Genomic DNA, 22,638 nt, shown 5'->3' with positions numbered 1-22,638 from the left:
GAAAGAATAATTTTAAAATGAAATAATCATTATTTCCAATATATTGTGTTAGTAAAAGTTATTAACTTAAATTAGTTAAAGGAATAATGAAATGAAACAGAGTAATTTAACATCATTTATTTAATTAAATTTAGTTCCCGATTTTTTTTAATTAAGAATCGCTTTAAAGATATAAAAATTATTGATTTTATTATGAAATCACAATTTTCATTATAATGTAATTATCAAACTAATACAAACTATATTCACACAAGCGAGGCCGCGGTCACTGGTAGTAATAGTATTGGTCTATAATTGCATATAACTAATTAAGTTTTTTAATATTTTTCAGATGAACTTCCTGCTGAGTGTGTTGCTACAGCAAATTTATTAAATAAAATGGATATGCTGTTTGATTCTCTAAATGCAGACTCAAAGGATTTGAGGCGAGGAAAAAAGTCTTCGACAAATATGAGCAATAATAGTCAACATTTAAATTATTTTAAAGAAATGAAAATTTTCATTGATAGCCTGTCATTTGTAGGATCGCGAACGATTCCACCGTCACAAGAAGGATGGATACGCACAATTAATGCCATTGAAAAATTATGGCATTATTTAAAAGATATAAGCATTAAAAACATAGCAACAAGGCGCCTCAATCAAGACGCTCTAGAGAACTGCTTCGGCTGTATCAGATTTAGTTGTGGATCAAATTATAACCCCACTGTGTCACAATTTGTCGCCGGAATCAAAACTGCTGTGATTACAAACCTCAAGCACAGCTTGTTTAAACGTGATTTAGATATGTTAATAAAAGATTCTTCTGTAAAATGTTTACTGCATAGCATTTTGTGGCTGGTATGTAATTTTTTTTAAAAATCTACATCAGTACAGTTTTCTTCAGGGAAACAGAATTCGGCCCAAATGCGGGATCTGTAATAATAACAGATTATCAGAGACCGAATAAAAGAAATCTTGTTATATCAGATTATTACTTCGAAGCAAAATGTGGATGGATTTTTTAAAAATATTTACCTTAAAACTGTTTCAGGGTTTCCATTCCCAATCTTAGGAAATCGGTGAAAAGTTAAAGTATGATCTTTTGCTAAGGTCACTCCACACTTGACACATTTTCTGTACTGATCAGACATGTTAAAACTTAAAATAATAATGAGGTCAATATTTCACTTATCAGAGTCAATATCTCAAAACTTAAACACTCGCGTTATTAGTTCAAAAATACAATGCAATATCAAAGATTTCGGAACCATACGAGAACACGTTTTGAAACAAATTTGAAAACTTATTTTTTTAACGGTTATGATTTAAAATTGCCATTACTACATTTTTTTGCGATGTAGATATAAGATAACAAGTGATCGTATATCTTGATTTATAAATACAAATGTAAGAAATAAGACAATTAATAATAGGATTTTTTTTAAATCATGTTTTCTTATTTTAATTATAAATACTTTATTATAATAATAAAAGGATGAAATATTTTTTTTATATGGCAAGTATAGCTTGGACTATCGCGAGCGAAAACGGCATAGATATATGCTCTATCTCGTTCATATTATGGAACCCAGTTAACACAACAACAAAATTGTCTCTGTGTGAAGTTTCTTGTTTTTCGTTCGAAGTTGGCGGACCCTGGTCACTCAGATGAAGAATTATATAGATATGGCATGCGCGTTCACCCGTAAGGGACAGATAGAGAGTACTATAGACTATACCTATATATAAGTAAAAGGATTGGGGTTACCAGTTATTTGTTTTGTCCCGAAAATGAATAATTACGATATAATTTAATATAGACCAATTTATATATTCCCAATTAAATTGTAATTAATAAACGTAATAAATATAAAAAACAATGCGTAATTTTTGTTTATGTGACTAAGATTACGTAAACAGATTTTTTTTTTTTAGTAATACTTAGTCAGGTCATAAATTCTGTCACATGTTTAATATAAAATAATTGAAACAAGTTTATTCATTATGTGACCATTTATATACCAAATTGAACTTAACAAAACATAGATTCTTATGACACTAAAGTTTATTCAAAATGACATCCGTGATTTTGAATACAGGCCTTCAATCTGCTCGGCCAGTCGTCTATCACAGCACGAACGAGGTCCATGTCAATATCGGCGGCTGCCTTAATCAACGATGTCTTGAGTGACTCCAAAAAAAGAATTTCCCGATATTTTTTTCCCGCGTACCGCTTCAACAAAGCGCGGCATCTCTTCAGTCTTAGGTCCATTAGACGAGCATTCAAACGATGTCCTATTTTTCTTCGATATGCATGAAGCCCTAAGTCTTCTTAAAAAGCTACAAAAAACATACGAATATTATAGTCATATAATTATAAATTACTCTGTATATCATTACAGTGAACACTACATGTAAAACTACTTAATATTAAACTATTTTGATTGTAATTTCTAAGAAACAAAATTTACATGGGACAAATTAAAAAGCATACTCTTTAAAATCAACGGGATAAGAAAGTATCAAATATTTAAAAACACAGCATATACCAGAATTAAAAACTCCTTTTGAAATCTGTTGAAAATAGTATAAAAAATGTGAATTGTTTCATTTATATACATTATACATACTATAATTTATTTCCCCTAAATTCAGGGTAATTTTCACAACAAGATGGTGGTATTATTTTTACGGGTAATAACCAACCAATTTGAAAAGAAGTTTAATATGGCCGCTTGTTTCCCAGATCTACAGTATATTATTTGACACAAATGACATCTGCGTTTGGGCGCATAATGTTCGAAAAATACTATTTTATTTTAGCTAATTTTACCCGTATTTTAACATATTAGTTATTACAAAGACTGTAAAAAACAACTAGTTTGTATTTTCTTCCTTATTTTGTATGAATACATGTGAATAAGTGCGTAGTTTCAGTACTTACGATTGAAAGGTTATGTTTTTCTCTTTTCGCTGACTACGGCTTTTACAACCAACAATACAGCAGTATACCATGTTTTATACACTTGATCTCACTAAAACTGTAATATCAAAATATTTTTGCACAATTACAGCCACTAAGTACTCACAATTTTCGAAAATAGCACGAATGTCAAACTTTGTTAGGGACAACCTAGGTTGTTTGTAGGGGACAACCTTTGTTCCAAACAAACTCCAAAGCCTGGTACGCAGAAAGGGACAGAAGATAGTTATCCCTGTCTTTGTCACGTCGCAGGAATTGGGTATAACTGTATCTCTCTCACTCACGGTATTATTATTACCGTGTCATAGACTTGCCTGGTCACGACTCAGATGATCTCTATTTTATGGATAGGTTGTTGACGTTAATGACATTTTACTCTCACTACAACCAACGATAGCGTGCCATCAGCGCCAAAATGGCGAGAATCAAATAAGCACAAGATACAATAGCTTTTAGCCTGCTCATAATTAGCAGTCAGCGCCAAAGACTCAAGAAGTTTTTATACTTTCAGTTTTAGGCAAAAGTTATATAACATAAAGCCAAATTTAATAAAACTTTACATTGCCTTAGTTATGACTTTTTAAATAATAACATAATTTTTATAAGCGTTATAAACGTTTAACTCAAACATTTAAATTTGTGAATAATCTATTAAACATTATTTCAAATGTAATTTTATTTCGAGATAATGAGCGCCTATTAAAAAAATCATTGGCTCTTATCAGTGCAATTATCAAAAACAATACACTTTCTTCGTAATTAATAATTCATACTACATTTTTGTGCACTTGCACTTGAATATTTTGTGGTCGTTGACGAATACAGTCAGTATGATACGATGCATTGTGATCCAGACTATTGATATAGCATATACCATAAATAAATCCAATAGAAAAATCAAAATAAATAAAAGTAAGATAGAAACAAAACTTAGTTTGTGAGAATTTAGGTTGTACATTTTAGAAAATTTTATAAATCACAGAATGTTACTGCAGAATGGCACTCATAGTTATTACAAGAATGATATTTGCGACAGACACTGGCTCAACGTTCGATGAACTTTCCACCGCGAAGCCTGCGCAGACGCCGGTAAGCTAAGTTACCACCGGTCACCCGCCAACCCGCCAACGCAAGCGCCAGTCGTTACGTACACTCTGTGTAAATCAGACGGCATTGCTTATTATCGTACATGTAAATATCGCGGTGATTTTTCACATTACGAATCAAATTGAGCTCTAACATTAGTGCGACTTCTGAATCTAATTGAGTGAAGTGGAAATCGCATAGTATTGCGAAGTGTGTCTTAATATAAATATATAGTGTCATAAGGCCGCTTTTTACGGAATGATAATTCAATGTGTTGTGGGAGTTCTACCACCGGAGCTTATTGTAAGTTTGCAAGCTTTTGTGGTTTCATGTTTCTAACATTAAAATGCATTGTTTCTGTGTAATCTCATCTTAATTACTTGTAGACACGAATTAACAGTATCGCTAATTGGACATACCTTCATTCAAATGTGTGCGAAAAATCAGAGAATTGAAGATAGACGTCGAATCGAAGAAGTTCGTGGATAAAATTACTTCCTTGTACATCGAAATAATTAGCACAAAATTATTTTTAATGTCGTTTTATGTAAATTAATACTAAGTTAGTTAACATAAAAATGCACCTATGACTATTTGCGACATTCGTTTTATACTTAAACAATTTATTTATTAAAATTTAATAAATATCAGCAAGTTTTTTTGGAAACTAAATTATGGAATTCCTAAATAGTAGAGATGTACATATTTAAGCCACCTTGAATTATGCTACTGGAATCTCGACATGTGTTAAGAATAACAAACATAGAATGAAGAAATACCACCGTAAGTGAGTTTGTAAGAATTCCGAGTAATGGGTAGGGTACCTCATTGGGTTCGTGTTTTGAATACAAAAAGCGATGGTATATTTGCAAGTAACTACGATGTATCCGTGGCTTTTTGTGGCGGTGTGATGAATCCATAATGGCGGGGTGCAGGATCGTATCTACCTGCCGTTTATAATCCATCTGTGATAGCGCGCAAAAGACAGGAATGCGACGTTATAATACGTATATACCGTTTTGTAAATTATAAACTATTAACTGTTAATAACTCGCAAGTCGAGATATCGTCTCCATTAAATATTAACTTATCGTGGTTTAACACCTATAAGAAAATATCTTATGTTTATAATTCCAAGCACAATTTCAAGGTAATGGAACAAAAGTTATAAAAGAAATAATTTCTCGAAATTAATTTAAATTGAGTAGGTAATGTCTCATCTTGATATTCAAGTACGCAGAAGCTTTGCAACATACTCGTATAAATTTTTGCCAAAATTATCAAATATTATGGTCCCTGACGCCATAAAATTATTTTTATGTCTTTGTAGCGTCTGTTTTCTGTCCAGAATTATCATAATTTTTTATCTGATTTCTCGTATGTTTTTATGTATATGCCGTAAGTTTCCATTGCTGCGAAAAACAGATATTTCGGTAAAAAAATTAGCGCAAATCAGAAATTCAACAGTATACTTTTTCTATTGAACAATAATATCTTTAATAAAACTAGTTTTAATTGAGTAAGATGTAATTTGGGGTAGGTTCTATAATTTATTTGACTACAAAAAGAAATAAATTTAAGAAAGATTTGTCTGTAATTACAGACCGTAAAATTTCTTCCAGTGTTTCAAAATATTGAAATTGTCTCTTGTATTAAGTACTTCGGTAGTAAAAACCCACAGAAAAAAATGTTACAGATGGAACAGAACTTGTCCTTTAAGCCTCGTGTTCGTAGTAACAATTTCCAACCACTTCGATTAAAAGTGCAAATGTGGGACACCAATAATTAACTAAAGTTGTACTACCGAGTAAACGATTAATTTCCCCATTTTTACGAGAAAAATGGAAAGTTTGACCTATGAACAAGACACTTAATACCACCGTGGATTCCACTTCTGGGATACTTCTGTAAAAAAGTGTAAAAGTAAATAAATGTCTATGTTTTTTTTTTTTCAAAAAGAACGGTAGCGAGACACTATGTGTTTTATGATTTTTTTGGTAGAGGAAAACCAAGATTATCCGGTACTAATAATAATAATGATAATAAAACTTTATTGCAGACACATGGTCCATACAAAATCAACTAAGAAATTAACTAAAATTACAACACATGTCGATGTGTCCACATGGCTAATAAGGGACAGTCTAAGCCCACTCTATCAAATAGTTTAATTAACGCATTGTAAGAAAAATAACTTCATAAAAATAGGTAAAATTTAAAAAAAAATTCAAAAAATCTATAATGTGGAAAAAAATAGACAACGAAGCAACAACAATGTTGCCTGATTAATAAAACATTTTTAAGGAACGTATAATGTCGTATGACATCGGTGCATATTCTCAGGTGCGTTTATCTTCGCAATTAAGTGTGCAGTTTAGTGCAAAACATTGATCACTGGCGCACGATACTTTCTCGCCCCGTCGCCGTCGTCGAGACAACCGGGGACTTGTTTTTACGAGATTTCATTTCCAGCTAAAGGTGGCTGTGGAAAGATTTTTGTAGCGACATAATTTATATGTTATATGTTCATATTTTCTTATACTTTAATAATACGCTCTTCAATAAAAAAATAATATTATTTTCGAAGGTGACTTATGTGTCTGATGTCTATTTTACTTCCGATTGCTAAAAATCTTGACTTAATAATCTTCTATCTATCTATCTATGTATGTAAAAGAAAGTCGTGTTAGTTACACTATTTATAACTCGAGAACGGCTGAATCGATTTGACTGAAAATTGGTGGGCAGGTAGCTTAGAACCAGGAAACGGATATAGGATCATTTTTACCCCGTTTTCTATTTTTTATTCCGCGCGGACGGAGTCGCGGGTAAAAGCTAGTATATTATAATATTACTATGGACTTAATAATATTGTGATTATATCTGTTTTGATATTTTTTTTTGGCAGTGAAAACTAATTAGTCGTTAGTGGGTTAGTCGTGCGTCTTATGGCTGAAGCTAGTGGTGGTATTTTTTTCCTACTTCGGAAGTAGTACTTCCAACATATGAAATATGAACATAGCATTAAATCTACAAATATTATAACTGTAACGCGTCTAGACTAAAGGATTAATCTAAAAACGTCTAAATTAGTGGAGACCGTAAAAACTGTGTTGTATTTTTTGAGGTTAAAACATATTTAAGTGATGTTAACTGTAATGTTTGCGCAGATTTCACAATATTTTTTGATGCATCACTCTTTAAATGTTAGATGAAAGTTTGACAGAAATTAGTGTCATTGAGTTAGAATAGATATAAAAATGGGCTCATTAATTAACGCATCATTTAATTTCAGGTCATATTTCACTCCGTGAAAAGAAGTGGCATTCTCATTTATTTGGTAACTTAAGTAACTTAATTTACCGACTTTTAAGTCACAATGTATACTCTATATACAGTCTTACCTTTTGTATGTGGATAACTACTTGAAATATACATTTTTTGTTGATGGATGCTCTATAACATAAAGTTTCTGTAAATTGCCTCGCTTTAGAAAGTTGGGTTATTTTGCTCAAACAACAATACACTTACTACTTACTATATTAAAAAAATTAAAAATAATAACTTAAAAATGAAGCGAAGTGAATTTTCTACTTTCATAAGCTTCTATTATCAAAAACGTTGTTTTATAGTTTCTTTGTAAAAAAAATACATAATAATATATGTTACGTATTTCGTATCAACTTCCTATCGTCCATCAAATAAATCTGCACGCCTCATGTATATTTATTTATTTTTATTGATGTTCTATTACATAACCTCGGAAACTTCTCAAATACATGAAAATTGTTCGGAAGACACATAAAATTAAGTGGTTTTTGCGATTAAAGTACATAAATCTTCAGCATAAAGTATTAAGAATGATTACTATTGTCTAGTTCAGAATTGAAAAGTTTTGCCGGAATTTTTTATTGTGATGTTTGTAACATATTTTAACTGAAATTAGTTTTAATATATAACAGTTCATTAATACGGTCTAAGTTAAAACGTTTTCTGTATAACCCCAAAAATATAATTAGACAGTTTAGTCAAACACGTGTTTTAACCCTTTGACTGGCACTGATAGTATTATGGACATCAGCGTGGTTGTTGGGCGTCTGCTTTCGGTAAAAATACTTAATTATTTATTAGCCAAATCGCATTTCGCAGCCTACGTATAATAATGTTTCAATAGTCATTATTTGTCAAAAATACGCGCCGGACCATAGAGTCACGGTATAAAAGATTTGACGTATGTTTATGCTAAAATATATTTGAAGCACTGTTTACACTTTTTAAATTTCCCCCTTAAAATTTCTCATTGTTTTATTTTTAAATTATTAAATTTAGATACTATATGTAAGTACATTCTTATGAATAGTTACTCATGGATGAAGATAGAGATGTCCGTTCTCCGGGACAACATGACCGTATATTCATCTAACAGTGTGCCGTTAAAATTAACCGTACTTCTCGCATACCAGTTAAATAAACAAGAAAATTGAATAAATGTTCAGATTCCATTATGAAAATAACATCACTTTATTTTCAAGTTTCATATTATATATAAACTCATCGCTGTTTACCGAAAGCGGGTCTGGTTTAGCTTTCTGTAGTTATAAACTCAATAGACTAGAAAGTTATTTATTTATTGTATTCTATGTGGAACATAAATTAAGTTATAACGCTCATTATGTTTGTTAAGTTAAATGTAATACTTTATTAAAGTTTATAATCATACAAGACGCGGTGTTGGCTAATAAATTATAGCTCTATCAATAGTGGATTCGGTCCTTCCAAATATAGCTGTGTACTATATTTCAATGTCTGTTACTTCGAATAACATTTTACAAAGTCATACAGTGTTTTCGTCTCAGCGGTATCTAAGCTTTCCAGAAAACTTAATACACGTATTTCAATAATTTAAATCTTTTTTATAACTTTCGTTATAGAAACAAACATGTACTTATACATTTTCGGAACAGAAATATTATTGGTTACATGAAATTTTAAACTCCACATTAAGTTTTGGCAACCCTAAAATAGAATATTTTAAAATAGGCGACAGGTGCGCTCTGCCATCTACTATTACTGATTTCTGTATACGTGGGAACGAGACAGAAAATGTCCAAAGTTTTAGGCCTCTAAAATCGTTGGTTTCTGAGACCTAAATCTCTGTATGAAACATATCTCGTCCCTCTTAGATTCTCCGACAACAGAGATAACAATATGTTTTATACCGGGATTTTAGTGTCAGAAACTAATGATAACTCTTTGAAACAAATCCATACGAATCAAAATTCGTCGTGACTAAGCTAACCAGGGAAGATAGACAGAAAATAAGTTAATAAATGAAAGTCAACCCGGACACGAAATTACGCGACATAACTTCATGACAACTCTATTCATCGATGCTTTTCTAGTACGTATACCCATTTATTACTTGCTTGGAGCAATGTTGCCAGAGAGGTGCTAACTAGCAATTATTTTGTCATATTCTCTCGCCTCTTCCGCTGTAGAACATAGTAATAAATTATTTTCAGAGTATTATATAGTGTTAGTATATTGTATATAAATCCTGCAAGTCCTAACGAAGATAAAGTAAGGAAATAAGTCGACTCTATATAGATATAACTAATCGTGGTAGTTAAATAGAAATACCATGTCTCTATACAATACATTTGTTTTAGTTTGTAACTACAGAAAAATTTCGAATTGTAACTTTTCATATTAGTATAATTGTATAAATATAATTAGTAAATTATTATGTTCATTAATAAATCACACTCTTAATTTAATTGGAAAACTGTATTAAGAATTAAATTGCTTTTTGCTTTTTCCATAAATCATTTCAAAATGTACCGTTAATACGAGTATCTTGGGCTGTTCACGTAAAATGGGTCGTTTACAAGCGCGATTTAAACGTAGCCTCGAGAAGGGCCTGAGGGCAAGCACCTTGCCGTTGTCGCAAGGACGCCGCCATTCATACGGGTAACGGACTCCGCACAGGGTTGCCAGGGTAACGAAAAATTCCAGAAATTTATTTAATTAGGTTACCGTACCAAGTTTTGTAATTATGAACTCTATTTATTAAAAATTGTATTTGTATTAATGATGTCCAATGAACAAAACTTTTGCTGTTAGAATATTCAAGAAATAAGGAGCAATTCGTTTGACTTTGGTTTTGTTGTGATGCTTGCTGTTTTGTCTTCAGTTAACGATAAATTTCAAATTGCCCTCATATGTCAGATTGCATAACATGTTTCCGAGAACGCAAAGTATCAGTAACATTACGGCAATTACGTGCATCGGGTGTTGGCAGTGAACAATCGAGCTGTCAAGTTGAATGACCGTCGTACTAAGCTGTGATGCAATAATTATATCCTTTTAGTATGAAATGTTAAGCTTAGGTGGATAACTGTTTTTACACCCGAAACGCCAGTTACCGTTCATATATGTATGATAAAGTCATGGTTGATGATTTTATAATTGAATCGTCACGGTAGACGTGATTGAGTTGATTCATTTCCAAATATAAAGGAATCGTTTTCAGGTAATGTAGACAGCAAAATGCCGCAGTCATTTGTAGATAGTGGACCTGTTACCATGATATTAAAATTAACAAAATGTACTTGAGACTTTCTTGAGATATGTGGGCGGACGAGAAGTAACGTTTTAGCAATGGCCCAAGAAACTTTGCAATCCTATTACATTTTCATTTATAAAGCGTTTTGTTGTTATTTAAACTTTCATGCAATCTGTGATAAAAGAGATGCAAGGTAAGAAGTATCTGGAAAGATATAGTTTCTAGTAACAATGCCTTAACACGTCGAGTGCCACGGATTCGCCCTTCGAGTCCACTCTTACATGTAAAAATATAGCGTCTCTGTTGTGCTGCAGACGTCCGTCAGCGTCGATGATTTCTTGACACTAAGGTCCTTTGTACAAAAGATAAACACAACAACGACAATAAATCTTCGAAACCCGGCGAGTTGAGTCGCTAAGCGATTTGCGCATTACGATGACATAGAGGTTCGTACACAGCGCGCGTCGCCGACATTTCTATCTGTCATCGCCAAAGACAGTCGCTCGCAACTTGTTGAGATCGTCGCGAGAAAAATCGCTGCAATTATCAAGATGGCGGAGCAATTTTATACAGTTGACATGTTATTGCTATGCCTGAACTGACCGAATAGGCGACTCGGCTAAAGTTCCCTCTTTTACCCTTTTATCATATAAAAATTCGCAGATGAGTTTACGTCAAAACATAAACATATAAGTATGTTAGACTGGTCAGCTACTAAAATGTTTATATTTATTGCCGCATTCAGAGAAGCACTGCGTTGTTGTACAAACATTACAATGCCTCGGGAAGGCAGACAATGGAGTTGAGATTTGACCTCGGGCGCTTCCGTGCATTTACGCCTTTGTTTTTATTATGTTATACTTTTTCAAGGCCGGGATATCTTGGCATAAGGATATACAAATATAATCACAAGTTATACTTACCACATATGTATTTCTTTTCCATATAAAGTCATAGTCCACATAACTTTTAAGACGTTAACTACCAACTACTTGAGTTGGTAAATATATTAGACCATTTTCCATGTGAACTTTATAGTTTTCTAATGGAATTGTCCTTCGATTAATTAGAAATTTATTTTTTTTACCATTTTATACCAATATTAGATATTGCGCATATTACTCATGCATAAAGTAATTTTCCAATAGTGAAAGAATTTTTTAAATCAGTACTTTTAGAGTTTGTTCGTTACAATACACACCAAATATCTTTCTACTTTATTCTTAGTGTAGAATCTTTATCATGAAAGCTTATTTCATAGTTAGCACACAAATCAATCAGAGCGTATCAGAGCGACACATCGCTGTACCCTCTGGTTTGCAGATCCAATAATAACCTGGTTACTGACACCTAACAGTATTGGTAGTTTGCAGTTTGTCTTGACCACGAATACTATATACCACTGAGTTTCAGTGTCAAACTGATGCAATTTCATCTAGATATCTGAATGTGAAAGATACTGAGGTAATTACTTACGCAAAGCATTCACTGTTGATTTCTGAGACAAAAATCTCTGTATAAAACATATCGTCATCCCTGTCATTATCATTGACAAAACAGAGATAACAATATATCTAAACGGTGATTTTAGTCACAGAAATCCACGATCATTATTAATTTTTAAAGTAAGGAGGGAAGTATTAAATAACCTGTTATAAAATTAGTTAAAGTTACTGTTAAAGATAAACCCAAATAAGGCAAGAAGGGATATTTTTTACTACCAATATAATCGTTACTAGTTATTTAAAAAAAAAAAATGGGACCCATCTGCAAGTCCCCCTGCAAGGACCCATCTCCTTTAGATTAAAATAATTTTTATCAAAATCGGAGCACCAGGGGCGGAGTTTCGCGGTAACACACATAAAAAAAACACAGTCGAATTGATAACCTCCTTCTTTTTGAAGTCGGCTAAAAATACAAAATTTATTAATTTCAAAACACAAACGAGTACTGACAAAGAGAGATGTCTTAATTTTCTTTTTAAGTAATTGTAAAAAAAAGGTTCATATAAAGACAGCCTTAAAAGTATTTTGTCTAATTGAATTTATGTGACAATCGCAATTTATTACTAAAATGGCACACAAGTGGTAGGCTAAGGTAATAGTCGTCGCGTGCGCTTCACGTACACGAGAAAGTGCGACCCCGATATATCGATAAATGCGAGTCGCGTGGACACACTTCACGTAAATCTTCCGAACTTTAGACAACAGGCTTTTATAAACGAGCTACCAAAGTACATATATTTTAAATATTATTAGCTCCAACTATTAGAAAGCTCGAAATTATACAGTACTTAAAGAGGCTTTATTCGTAATCGTAAGTTGTTTGTTAAGTAAAAGTATTTGGAAAACTAACTGTTATTAGACAACAAAAGATAAAATGTCTGGAATGGATATCTAAATAGTAAACTTTAGTATTAAAATGTTTAATGTTTAATTATTAAAATAGCTGTCGCAAGCGACTTTGTTCGCGCAAAATTATTACTTTTTTACTTTTGTGCTTTTTTAGCCTATGTGTTCTTCCAGATTATGTTCTATATTTATGCCAAATTTCATCGAGATCCGTCAAGCCGTTCAGGAGATAACTTCTAACAAACATCCATCCATACATCCAAACTTTCTCATTTGTAATATTAGTAAGATATACTGTAATAATAAATGAAAATGTAAATGCCGTCTTATAACATCGTAATTTAAATGGAAATAAACTGTAGGAATGCAACGGGTCTATAATCTAGACGAGTTTATGACTAAAATTGTAGTTGACCTGAAAAGGGATGGGTAAGCGCAGGTTTCTACGACGTCTCAACATGTCTCGTTCTGTTTAAATCATAATTTGACGGATTTATCTTACAAGTTAATGAAAACTGTGGTTTGTCTTCAACAGTCTGTAAATACTTTTGATGTTTATGACCGTTAGCTTAAAAAAAATAACTGTACTGATGTACACGTTAAATCTTTTTGTATGACATTTACTAATTATATTGGTAAGTCTGAATGCCTTTGATACTTCTACAAAGTACAAACAAATCAATGCATTTAAAATAAGAATAACAAATAAATATAAATTAAATAAATAAATTTAACTGAGGCATTTTTAAAACATAGACACAGCTATGAATAACGATTCCGTAATTTGAAAAATGATTTCCGTAGTCTATGGTAATGACGAAGGAAGTTCATAATGACTACCTCTTGTCGGGGCGAGCTGTCGGAGCGCCAAGACGTGGAATGCCTCATCTGGGTGCGTGACTGCGCGGAATTCTCCGCACCGAGGAGAAACGCTGACGAAAGTAAAACTTGATCAATATAATTGATTTGGCGTTGACGAGACTGTAACGATTAAGGGGCTAGTGCAAAAATTTTACTTACCTATATATTATATCTGCGATCTCGATGAAATTTGGCATACATTTAGATCATAGTCTTGAAGAACACATAGGCTATAACTTTTTTTTTAATTCCGCGCGGACGGTGTTGCGGGCGACAGCTAGTTTAAAATATCAAGAGTAATTTATTTGACATGGATTCTTTCATAACTACGAGGTCCCGTTACACAAGCATTAACATCGGTGCTCACAGCCGCTATCTTAGCATAAATGCAAATTATTGAATAATAATTAACTCTTGTCAATTGTATGATGTACCATCATAATTGGAGCACATACACTGCTATCAAGGACAGTTAGTCTACAACAGGGGTGGTCAACATTTCTTTTACATTTTTATTCTACCATGAGATTTTTTCTATCTTTAAAATTATTACGTGACGCGAAGCCTTTGTTTACGAACGGATGAACTTATTTGACACACAGTGGGTTTCTGAGACCAAAATATGTATATATATACATAATATATACCTAAAATCACCGTTTAAAATTTATTGTTATCTCTGTTTTGTCAAAAATGTCAGAGAAGACGATATGTTTTATACAGAGATTTTGGTCTCAGAAATCATCGGACAGATACTGTGAAAAAAGTGAAACATAGAAGTGCTAATTTTAATCAAATCGATTTCGAATTTTTGTATAAGTTATTTTTTTTTTGTTTTAAAGTCAATATTTTAATTAATCTACTGCACCATACACTGCAGCTGTCTGGTGGTTTTTGTGTACAAATCCGTTATAAAAATAGACTAGACATATGTATAAATGTATTGACCGTATTCAAAGCACGTCTTCAATCCTTATCTGACCAAATCAGAGCAATGAGACGTTTGTTGGCGAAGGCAGGTGCTACAATAAACAGGTTTGTGCGAGCTCACCGCACCACGACCACTCTATAAATTATCCGTGTCTCCAAAAAATGCGCCGAAGTGTCTCTTAGCAATCTTTTGTTTGCCTTTTTGATCTATGATAATTCTTTTATAAATTCTGGTTTTATGTACCTATTCAACTGTGGAATATGACTCTTTTGGTATTAACTTGCACTAATGATGATGTAAGAATGCATTAATTGGCTTTCAATATTTTTGTTGGTGTGTTATGGACAGGAGAGCGTCGGTGGCTCAGGGGTTAAGCACTTGACTTGCAATCTGCAGGTCCTGGGTTCGAATCCCGCCATGTACCAATGTGTTTTTCGATTTACATATGTACATTTATCCGACGTTCTTACGGTGAAGGAAAACATCGTGATGCAACCTGCACATATCTGAGAAGAAATTCAATGATATGTGTGAAGTCAACCAACCCGCACTTGGCCAGCGTGGTTGACTATGGCCTAGTCACCCCTAACTTGGGGTAAGCTCCGAGCCCCTCAGTGGGGACGTATAGTGAGTTGATGATGATGATGATGTTATGGACAGACACTCGAACTGAAATATACCTGTCGTTTCATATCATATTGTTGTCATATGGCAGTGGAAACCCGCTTTAGATGACATTTGTTGTAATACATGTTTCAGGAATGAAGTGGTCATCACTAATGTTGCGGTGTGCGGGGGCGCGGGGAGGATGCGCGAGGAGGAGTTGGAGGTGGCGTTGAAGGTGGTGATCGTGGGAGACGGCGGGGTCGGCAAATCTAGCATGATCCAGCGCTACTGCCGCGGTACATTCACGCGCGACTACAAGAAGACCATCGGCGTTGACTTCCTCGAGCGACAGATAGAGTAAACTTTCCTTATAAATACTTTAAAAGACTAAATTTTACTTAATTGCTAATGCTACTTTTTGTCAGTTGTTAAAAAAAAACTCGTCTAACATATCACGGAAGAATTCAAAGTTAATAACACCATTCTAGATTAGTGTCTTAACAACCCTTCGATCGCACTGGCATCTGGTTGCCTGACACTGAGAATTACCAATCTAATTTTTTAATACAGTGTAAATTACGTTCTTATATTTTCTCTTCATGTATAAAATAAATTACAGCAAATTGTACCGTATATAGCCCGCAAATAAGATGTCATAAGATTTAATTAAGTTATAGATTAACCTTATTTTAAGAATTGGCATTTTGTATTTGCTAGTGGGCAAGATAATCATCTTCAGATGTAGTTGCTTCATTGACCTATAATTACACTACGAGTACATTTAACGATGACTTTAGTTTAAAATCAAAGAACCGTGAGAATACTTTCACTGACGCGCCATTTTATGGATAAACCCGTGACCGTTGGGCATACGGTCACCAATGCATTTGATTTCACAAGACTGTCCTGTGTTCAAGAAAACATATGAAATACAATTTGTATGTTAGTGGAGATACTCTCTGTCTACCCTTTGTGTTACGGACGTGAGTTAAGTTGTTAATAACTTTACTGTGTACCTTCCGATATTTTTAGAACAACTCATATTGGCTAGTTAGAGTAAACGGAATTGCAATTAAATACACATCATCATCATCTCACTGGCCTTTTCCCACTCTCGCAGGGTCGACACATAAGGTTTTATACACCTTAAAGTTTTGACTTAAGTTTTACAGCCGGGCGTCTGCCTGTCGCCAACCCTACTTGGGCCAATAATTATAAACCAAATAATTCAAAATTACTTCTAAAAATACACAATTATCATCTAAAGAGCAACATGTGCTGATGTCAAAAGCCATCGTAAAAAGGATTTTAAAATATTTACAAACAATATTTTGTCCTCAACAATTTATGGTTTACCATAATTTAATTTAATGAATAAGTTAACTGATTAGCGCAGAGGCTATCTGGTTGATTAAACTCACGTGCTCTACAAACAGTATTGTTATTAGGTTAGTAGGATCGGAGATAGGATTTAAAAAAAGGCATGAAGAAAGAGAAACTTTGAAATGATTACTAGACTTCGTAATGATAAAATCAATCAGTAATCAAGTCATATCTACATTGTACAAAACAGACATTGTATAAATAATGTTAAATGTTTCTTATTAAAATTAATAATCAATATAAATGAACTTAAAATGAAATTTGACACTCGAAGTTTAGAAATGAAGTCCGGAATAAATAACTGAGAGAGAAACCTTTATACAACACTACGAATAAATTATTTTTATTCAACAAACATAAATATAAAATAAAATTATAACTGTCACAAATCTGTTACACTTTCCGAAGAGATGAAAGTGAAAAGAAATAGTCGCAATATCGCATAAAATATTCATATTTGTCAAGACAATAATGTGCAATAAATATAAATGGATATTACAACTCTCTTCTTTTTATATTTAAAATAAATTTAAATTGTTACGTAAATACATACATTACTGTCCGATATTTACTATATTTTATATTGAAATAGACACTTTGTCAATAAAAAAAAAATTAAATTCGGTTATAAAATATTAACATAACCAGATGGCGAAAGGTAAAACAAAATTAAGTAGATCTAAATTTCAACTTGCTCTACCGCTGACTGATGTAGCTTATAAGAAAATTTTAAAGAATTATAGCTAGTAATCGTAAATTTGTGATGGAATCAACAATTTTAATGCAATGTTTCTTTAAAAAATACAAGCCGTGTGAACTTAACAAAATAATTACATTGTCTTATTAATTTACATGCACGTAACATTATAATTTGAATGCTTACTCATTTTAAAAAATTAAGAACAAGGGTCTTGTATCTCTTGATTTATTCTGACAAAAATTTTGTAGAGTTAACATTAACTGGGTGATAAATGAAGTGGTACGCTTTATTTTAAGGTTCAAAACCACCAATATTGATGTATAATTTCAAATTACCACTACAAATCCGGCTAGAAGGACCATTATGATGAAATATAGCAGGTTGATTTGAATCTAAGGATGACTAATTTCCAATATTCAGGATCGATGGCGAGGAGGTGCGGCTGATGCTATGGGACACAGCGGGGCAGGAGGAGTTCGACGCCATCACGAAGGCGTACTACCGCGGCGCACATGCCTGCGTCCTCGCCTTCTCCACCACAGACCGGGATTCCTTTCTTGCGCTGCACTCGTGGAAGCTGAAGGTAACACCCTGGAATAAATCTATTAACTCAGAAATGTGTAGTTATACCCCAAAAAAAAGATAAGGAAAAGTGATGGAAAAACTTGGAACAATTTGTTTTTTTTTGTCTTTTAGTTAATACTATAGTGTTCATCCAATTCCCTTAGGGAAGACCTATTCCTTTCATTTGTGTGTAACCAATTGGTTTGGTGTTAAAAATATAACGCCTGTGATGACTGTTTTACTGCACCGACACTATCGCACATTTTTACTGTAATCTATTTTGCCTTGGAAATTTTCTTTGATTTATCTGTAAAACTCATCTTTGTTGTATGTAACTCTCGGTCCATAATCTATAATGGATCCATAAGTGGTAAATTTATTTATTTATTCCTAAATAGAAGGAATAAATTTATATGTTTACGATTGCAAAATTTCGAATTCGTGCATTAAAGTAACGCGCAAAACGTGCCATATTAAGATATAGCATCAAATGATAACGGGGTCGTAAGCCGAGATTCAAACTGTCCGTTGGTCACATTTGTACCTACTCTCTATAAACGCATCACACAGAGGTGCATATGTTAAGGCCCGCAATAGATCTCACAACTCAAGCCCAATATCACTTATAGATGCTTCAGAGCAAGTCAGTCACAAAAAACTTCTAAAAGAAAGTACGCCAATGTTATTGACAAATCGTATTTCATTCAAATAGAAAGATAGAGAGCATTTGTTCATAATAAAAAATAAATATAAATATACAATATAGGCTCAGTAATTTCACTATGTTGTCAAAACGAGGTTGTTCAAGAAGTAGATACTCATAACTGACAACAGTGTTTGCTTAGTGCTTAGATTTATGTATGTTGATGAACCAATAGAAGTGGTTAACAGTAATTGTACATCATATTTGCTTACCTCTTTGAATAATAGGCGTTTAGTATGTAATTACAGTTATTGAGAAAAACAAAATATTTATAATAATAAGCGGAAACATTTAAGAATCTCTGTAATATAGTATCACATATCATACGCCACATAATCACAACGGGATGTTTACATTTGTGAATTCCAACTCATTTCCGAACATAACGTTTACGAGACGGACATTTAGCAAGATGCGCTCCCAAATTATCATATTAACCTTCGCCATCCTCCTCGTAATAGTACAAAGTCACTGGAGTCCAAGAAGTGAAGACAGATGCATCAACTACTTTAGAAATGGAAGGAACTTCGATTTGAATCAGATGAACGGCGAGTTCTACGCTGTGTATTTCTGGCCGCCGATACAACGCGAGAGAGACGCCTGCGGAGTATTGAATTTCAGAATCATGTCGGACGAAGATGTGGAGGCGGCGACAGCTGAATGTGATGGCGTTATCGATGACGATGACACAGTAGTCCAAGCTACGTACAGGAACAGCACAGGGAAACTGGTCAATGTGATTTACTTCGGTAATGAAGAAGTGAAACATTTATTGAGGTCGTGCGACAAAGTGTACAAGTATTTATTTATTAGAATCAATGATGACTACGTGATGGGTATCAACTGCTCGTCTGGGGGCCGCGGCATGCTGCTGGCGAAGTACTTGCCCGGTCTAAGCGAGGTGCAGAGGGTTGTCAGGGGCATTGAGTTTATGACGGGTCGGGAGGGCAAACCCGACTGTCCGTTACCATAATGCTGTGAATATTTATACATAAAGTGTGTTTTGTAAGATTATTTTACATGTTTTTTTTTTTAATAAACATAGTTTAATTATTAATTGTATTATTTAAACAATAGGTGAAGATAAAATTATTTGGTTATTTTTAAAGATAAAAAGAAGATACAATGTAAATATTTTTCACGTAGATTCAATGTGAATGTGATGAATTCAATATTGTTGAGGTATATTGTTGTTATTGAGGTATTGTCACTAAAAATGGCGATCTCAAATCATATAAAATTAGCTTGATGTAGTTGATACTGGTTTAATATTAATCAATTAAGTATGTACTTAAGTATACAAAAAAGCAGTAATTTTCACACGACAAAAACAGTAAACTTCTGAAGTTCTTCAATGAGACAAAAGTAAAAATTATATTAGAATAGACACATAAGCAGATACAAGACCGCCAGGTACAATCCACACCACCTGGATGGTTGGCATTCTTCAACGGTGTGATTCTCAAATAATTTCCTGCCAAGCACAGCTGCGTTGCGGAAAGGTCTGTCCTCGGCAGTATTTCCAAACCAATACTACTTAGGGTCCTTCAAGAAGTGAGCCTATCTTACAAAGCCCGGCAATGCATCTGGAGTTCCTCTGGTTCGGATGTCCATGGCCATTCATGATCAGCTAGGTGTTCCCAACTTTCGTGTGCCACCTTCACTTATAAAAAAGAAGGTTAGAAAAAATCTAATCCAAAATATGGTGTAAAATGTAGATTCAGTTTTATTATATTGACACCGAAAAATCTTAGGTTTAATTATAAAACTATTATGTTTGTTTAATTACAGGTCGAGAACGAATGCGGTGAAATCCCGACAATAATAGTGCAAAATAAGATAGATTTGATGGACCAGTGCGTCGTCGGACCGTGAGTGAACTTCGATTTTTTTTTTGGAAAACGTTTTGAGATCTCATTTTTAAATTGCAGCCCTTAACTTTATTAAACATCTTTAACTGTCTATTGTTAAATCATTTCAGGTAAAAGTTAACTAAAAGAGACTCGTCTTATCGTTGCAATGTTCAGATGACTGGTCAAAGAAATTAACTTTGATATCTTTATCCAAATTTATAAGAAAAATTCAATCAATTTATAAGAATTACTTAGGGTAATATAGGTTTCTTTGTAAGTAATACCATTATGTTTATGTAACGTTGTCAGTGACGAGGCGGAGCTAGTGGCTCGCGCGCTGGGCTGCCGGCTGATGCGCGCCTCCGTCAAAGAGGACGTGAACGTGGGCGCAGTATTCCGCGCGCTCGCCGCACGTTGCCTCGCCGACATGCGCGCCGATGATGACGCGCCCAGCGTCAACACAACGCCAGTTATTGGTAAACAATAACATCTTACTTATATTATAAACTAGCACTTACCCGCGACTCCGTCCGCGCGGAATATAAAATAGAAAACGGGGTAAAAATTATCCTATGTCCTTTTCCTGGTTCTAAGCTACCTGCCCACCAATTTTCAGTCAAATCGATTCAGCCGTTCTTGAGTTATAAATGGTGTAACTAACACAACTTTCTTTTATATATATAGATATATATAGATGCGAATGTTTATATGGATGGATATTTGTTTGAAGGTATCTCCGGAACAGCTCAACGGATCTTGATTAAATTTGGTACAGATGTAGAACAATCTGGAAGAAAACATAGGCAACTTATTAAGATTTTTTTTAATTCCGCGCGGACGGAGTCGCGGGCGACAGCTATATCTATTAAGTGTACGACTAACTGTGGGTTCTGAGACCAAAATCTCCGTTTGAAACATATTGTCATCTCTGTTTTGTCAAAGACAAACACAAACAGAGTTGAGAATATTTTTCTCACAAATTTTGGTCTCAGTATCCAACGGTTAGTATGTGCGGGTCAATGACTTCGATATGTCAGACATAATAGATAAATGTGGATTTCAAGAATTTAGATATTTTTTTATTATTACTGTCATGTTTCTTTACATTTGTTCTATATCTTTGCAGGTAGTTTCACAAATCATAACAGCAACGGCACAATCCTGCTGCGGCCCGCCAAGCACCGCCCCGGCAAGAAGAGAAACGTCTTCAAAAGTGCCTGCAGGATTCTATGATTTTGCTCTCTCGAGAAGATACATGTATCTTTTTATTTTAGTTGCCTATTAAAAATGGGCAAGATATGTTTTTTTTTTATGTTTTGTTTCGTTCAATTTAGGAATTTGGTTGTCTGTTTTACATCAAAATATGTAAAAAAAAGCAAATTAGAAAATTGAGAGTGTTGAGATTTAACTTTAAAATCAGTTAATAAGGCCAGTAACAGTTTTATATAATTTTTCTACATTAATTCTTCCTGGAAACAACTTTAAAAAAAGTTTTAACACTTTCAATGCCATTACGATTTCTGATTGACTTTATCCTCTTTTTGTGCGTGACCTCCTTCGATTGAGGGTAGGCAACATCTGCAATTGCGAATGTCTATTGGCAGCGGTTGCTTCGCCATTTCGGCGAATTCATGTGCTCGTTTGCCACCTTGTAATATAAAAAAAACCTGAAATTAACTGCTACACTGAACGTGTTAAATTATTATTATCTATTTTTTTATCCATCAACAAAATATTAATTTTAGTTGTATTACTTGGCCACTAATGTTACAAGCGTATGTTAAGTGTTTGACGGGACTATGTACTTATTTTGTACAGATAAAATTAATTTAGCCGTTAATGTATAAATATGCAACGTGCAATGGAACTTTTAGATTTTAGTTATACGTTAAAAAAAGACGATAGACTAACTGGCAACATTAAACATGAATTTTAAATTTAGTCTTTATTAGGAAAATATTCGATTCTAATCATAGAGTAAAAAAAAATCATCACAGAATCTAACTGGTTTTATTCCTTAATTTTTTGAACCAGTTTTACATTTTTTTCAATATGAAAAAAAGGATGCAT

At 33.4% G+C, this 22,638-nt stretch overlaps 2 protein-coding genes across 3 annotated transcripts; both read left to right on the top strand.

Annotated features, from left to right (window-relative positions):
• The first annotated feature begins 3,929 nt into the window (after window positions 1-3,929).
• LOC106716581 (ras-related protein Rab-23) lies at window positions 3,930-21,817 on the top strand. 2 transcript variants are annotated; one of them, XM_045681510.1, is made up of 6 exons: window positions 3,930-4,054; window positions 15,519-15,722; window positions 17,869-18,031; window positions 20,507-20,586; window positions 20,878-21,044; window positions 21,695-21,817. In XM_045681510.1, exons 1-6 carry the CDS (start codon window positions 4,020-4,022, stop codon window positions 21,799-21,801), a joined length of 756 nt encoding a protein of 251 aa, XP_045537466.1. In that variant the 5' UTR covers window positions 3,930-4,019; the 3' UTR covers window positions 21,802-21,817. The 2 variants fall into 2 exon arrangements, with proteins under 2 accessions (XP_045537466.1, XP_014365601.1); XM_014510115.2 differs by lacking the exon at window positions 3,930-4,054 and adding an exon at window positions 4,086-4,354 and having other exon boundaries at window positions 21,695-21,816.
• LOC106716582 lies at window positions 19,062-19,716 on the top strand. The gene has a single exon (XM_014510117.2). It carries the CDS (start codon window positions 19,062-19,064, stop codon window positions 19,686-19,688), a length of 627 nt encoding a protein of 208 aa, XP_014365603.2. The 3' UTR covers window positions 19,689-19,716.
• Window positions 21,818-22,638: the final 821 nt, after the last annotated feature.

This window comes from Papilio machaon, chromosome 16, assembly GCF_912999745.1.
Source record: "Papilio machaon chromosome 16, ilPapMach1.1, whole genome shotgun sequence".
NCBI classification, from domain to species: domain Eukaryota; kingdom Metazoa; phylum Arthropoda; class Insecta; order Lepidoptera; family Papilionidae; genus Papilio; species Papilio machaon.
This window is presented reverse-complemented; position numbering and strand designations above follow the sequence as displayed.

Excerpts from the sequence above, each read along its gene's own strand:
- LOC106716582 (XM_014510117.2), top strand. The coding sequence starts at position 19,062 with ATGTTTACATTTGTGAATTCCAACTCATTTCCGAACATAACGTTTACG.
- LOC106716581 (XM_045681510.1), top strand. The coding sequence starts at position 4,020 with ATGAACTTTCCACCGCGAAGCCTGCGCAGACGCCG. Across the intron at positions 18,032-20,506 it reads TGCACTCGTGGAAGCTGAAG|GTCGAGAACGAATGCGGTGA; the intron begins GTAACACCCTGG and ends GTTTAATTACAG. Across the intron at positions 20,587-20,877 it reads GACCAGTGCGTCGTCGGACC|TGACGAGGCGGAGCTAGTGG; the intron begins GTGAGTGAACTT and ends TAACGTTGTCAG.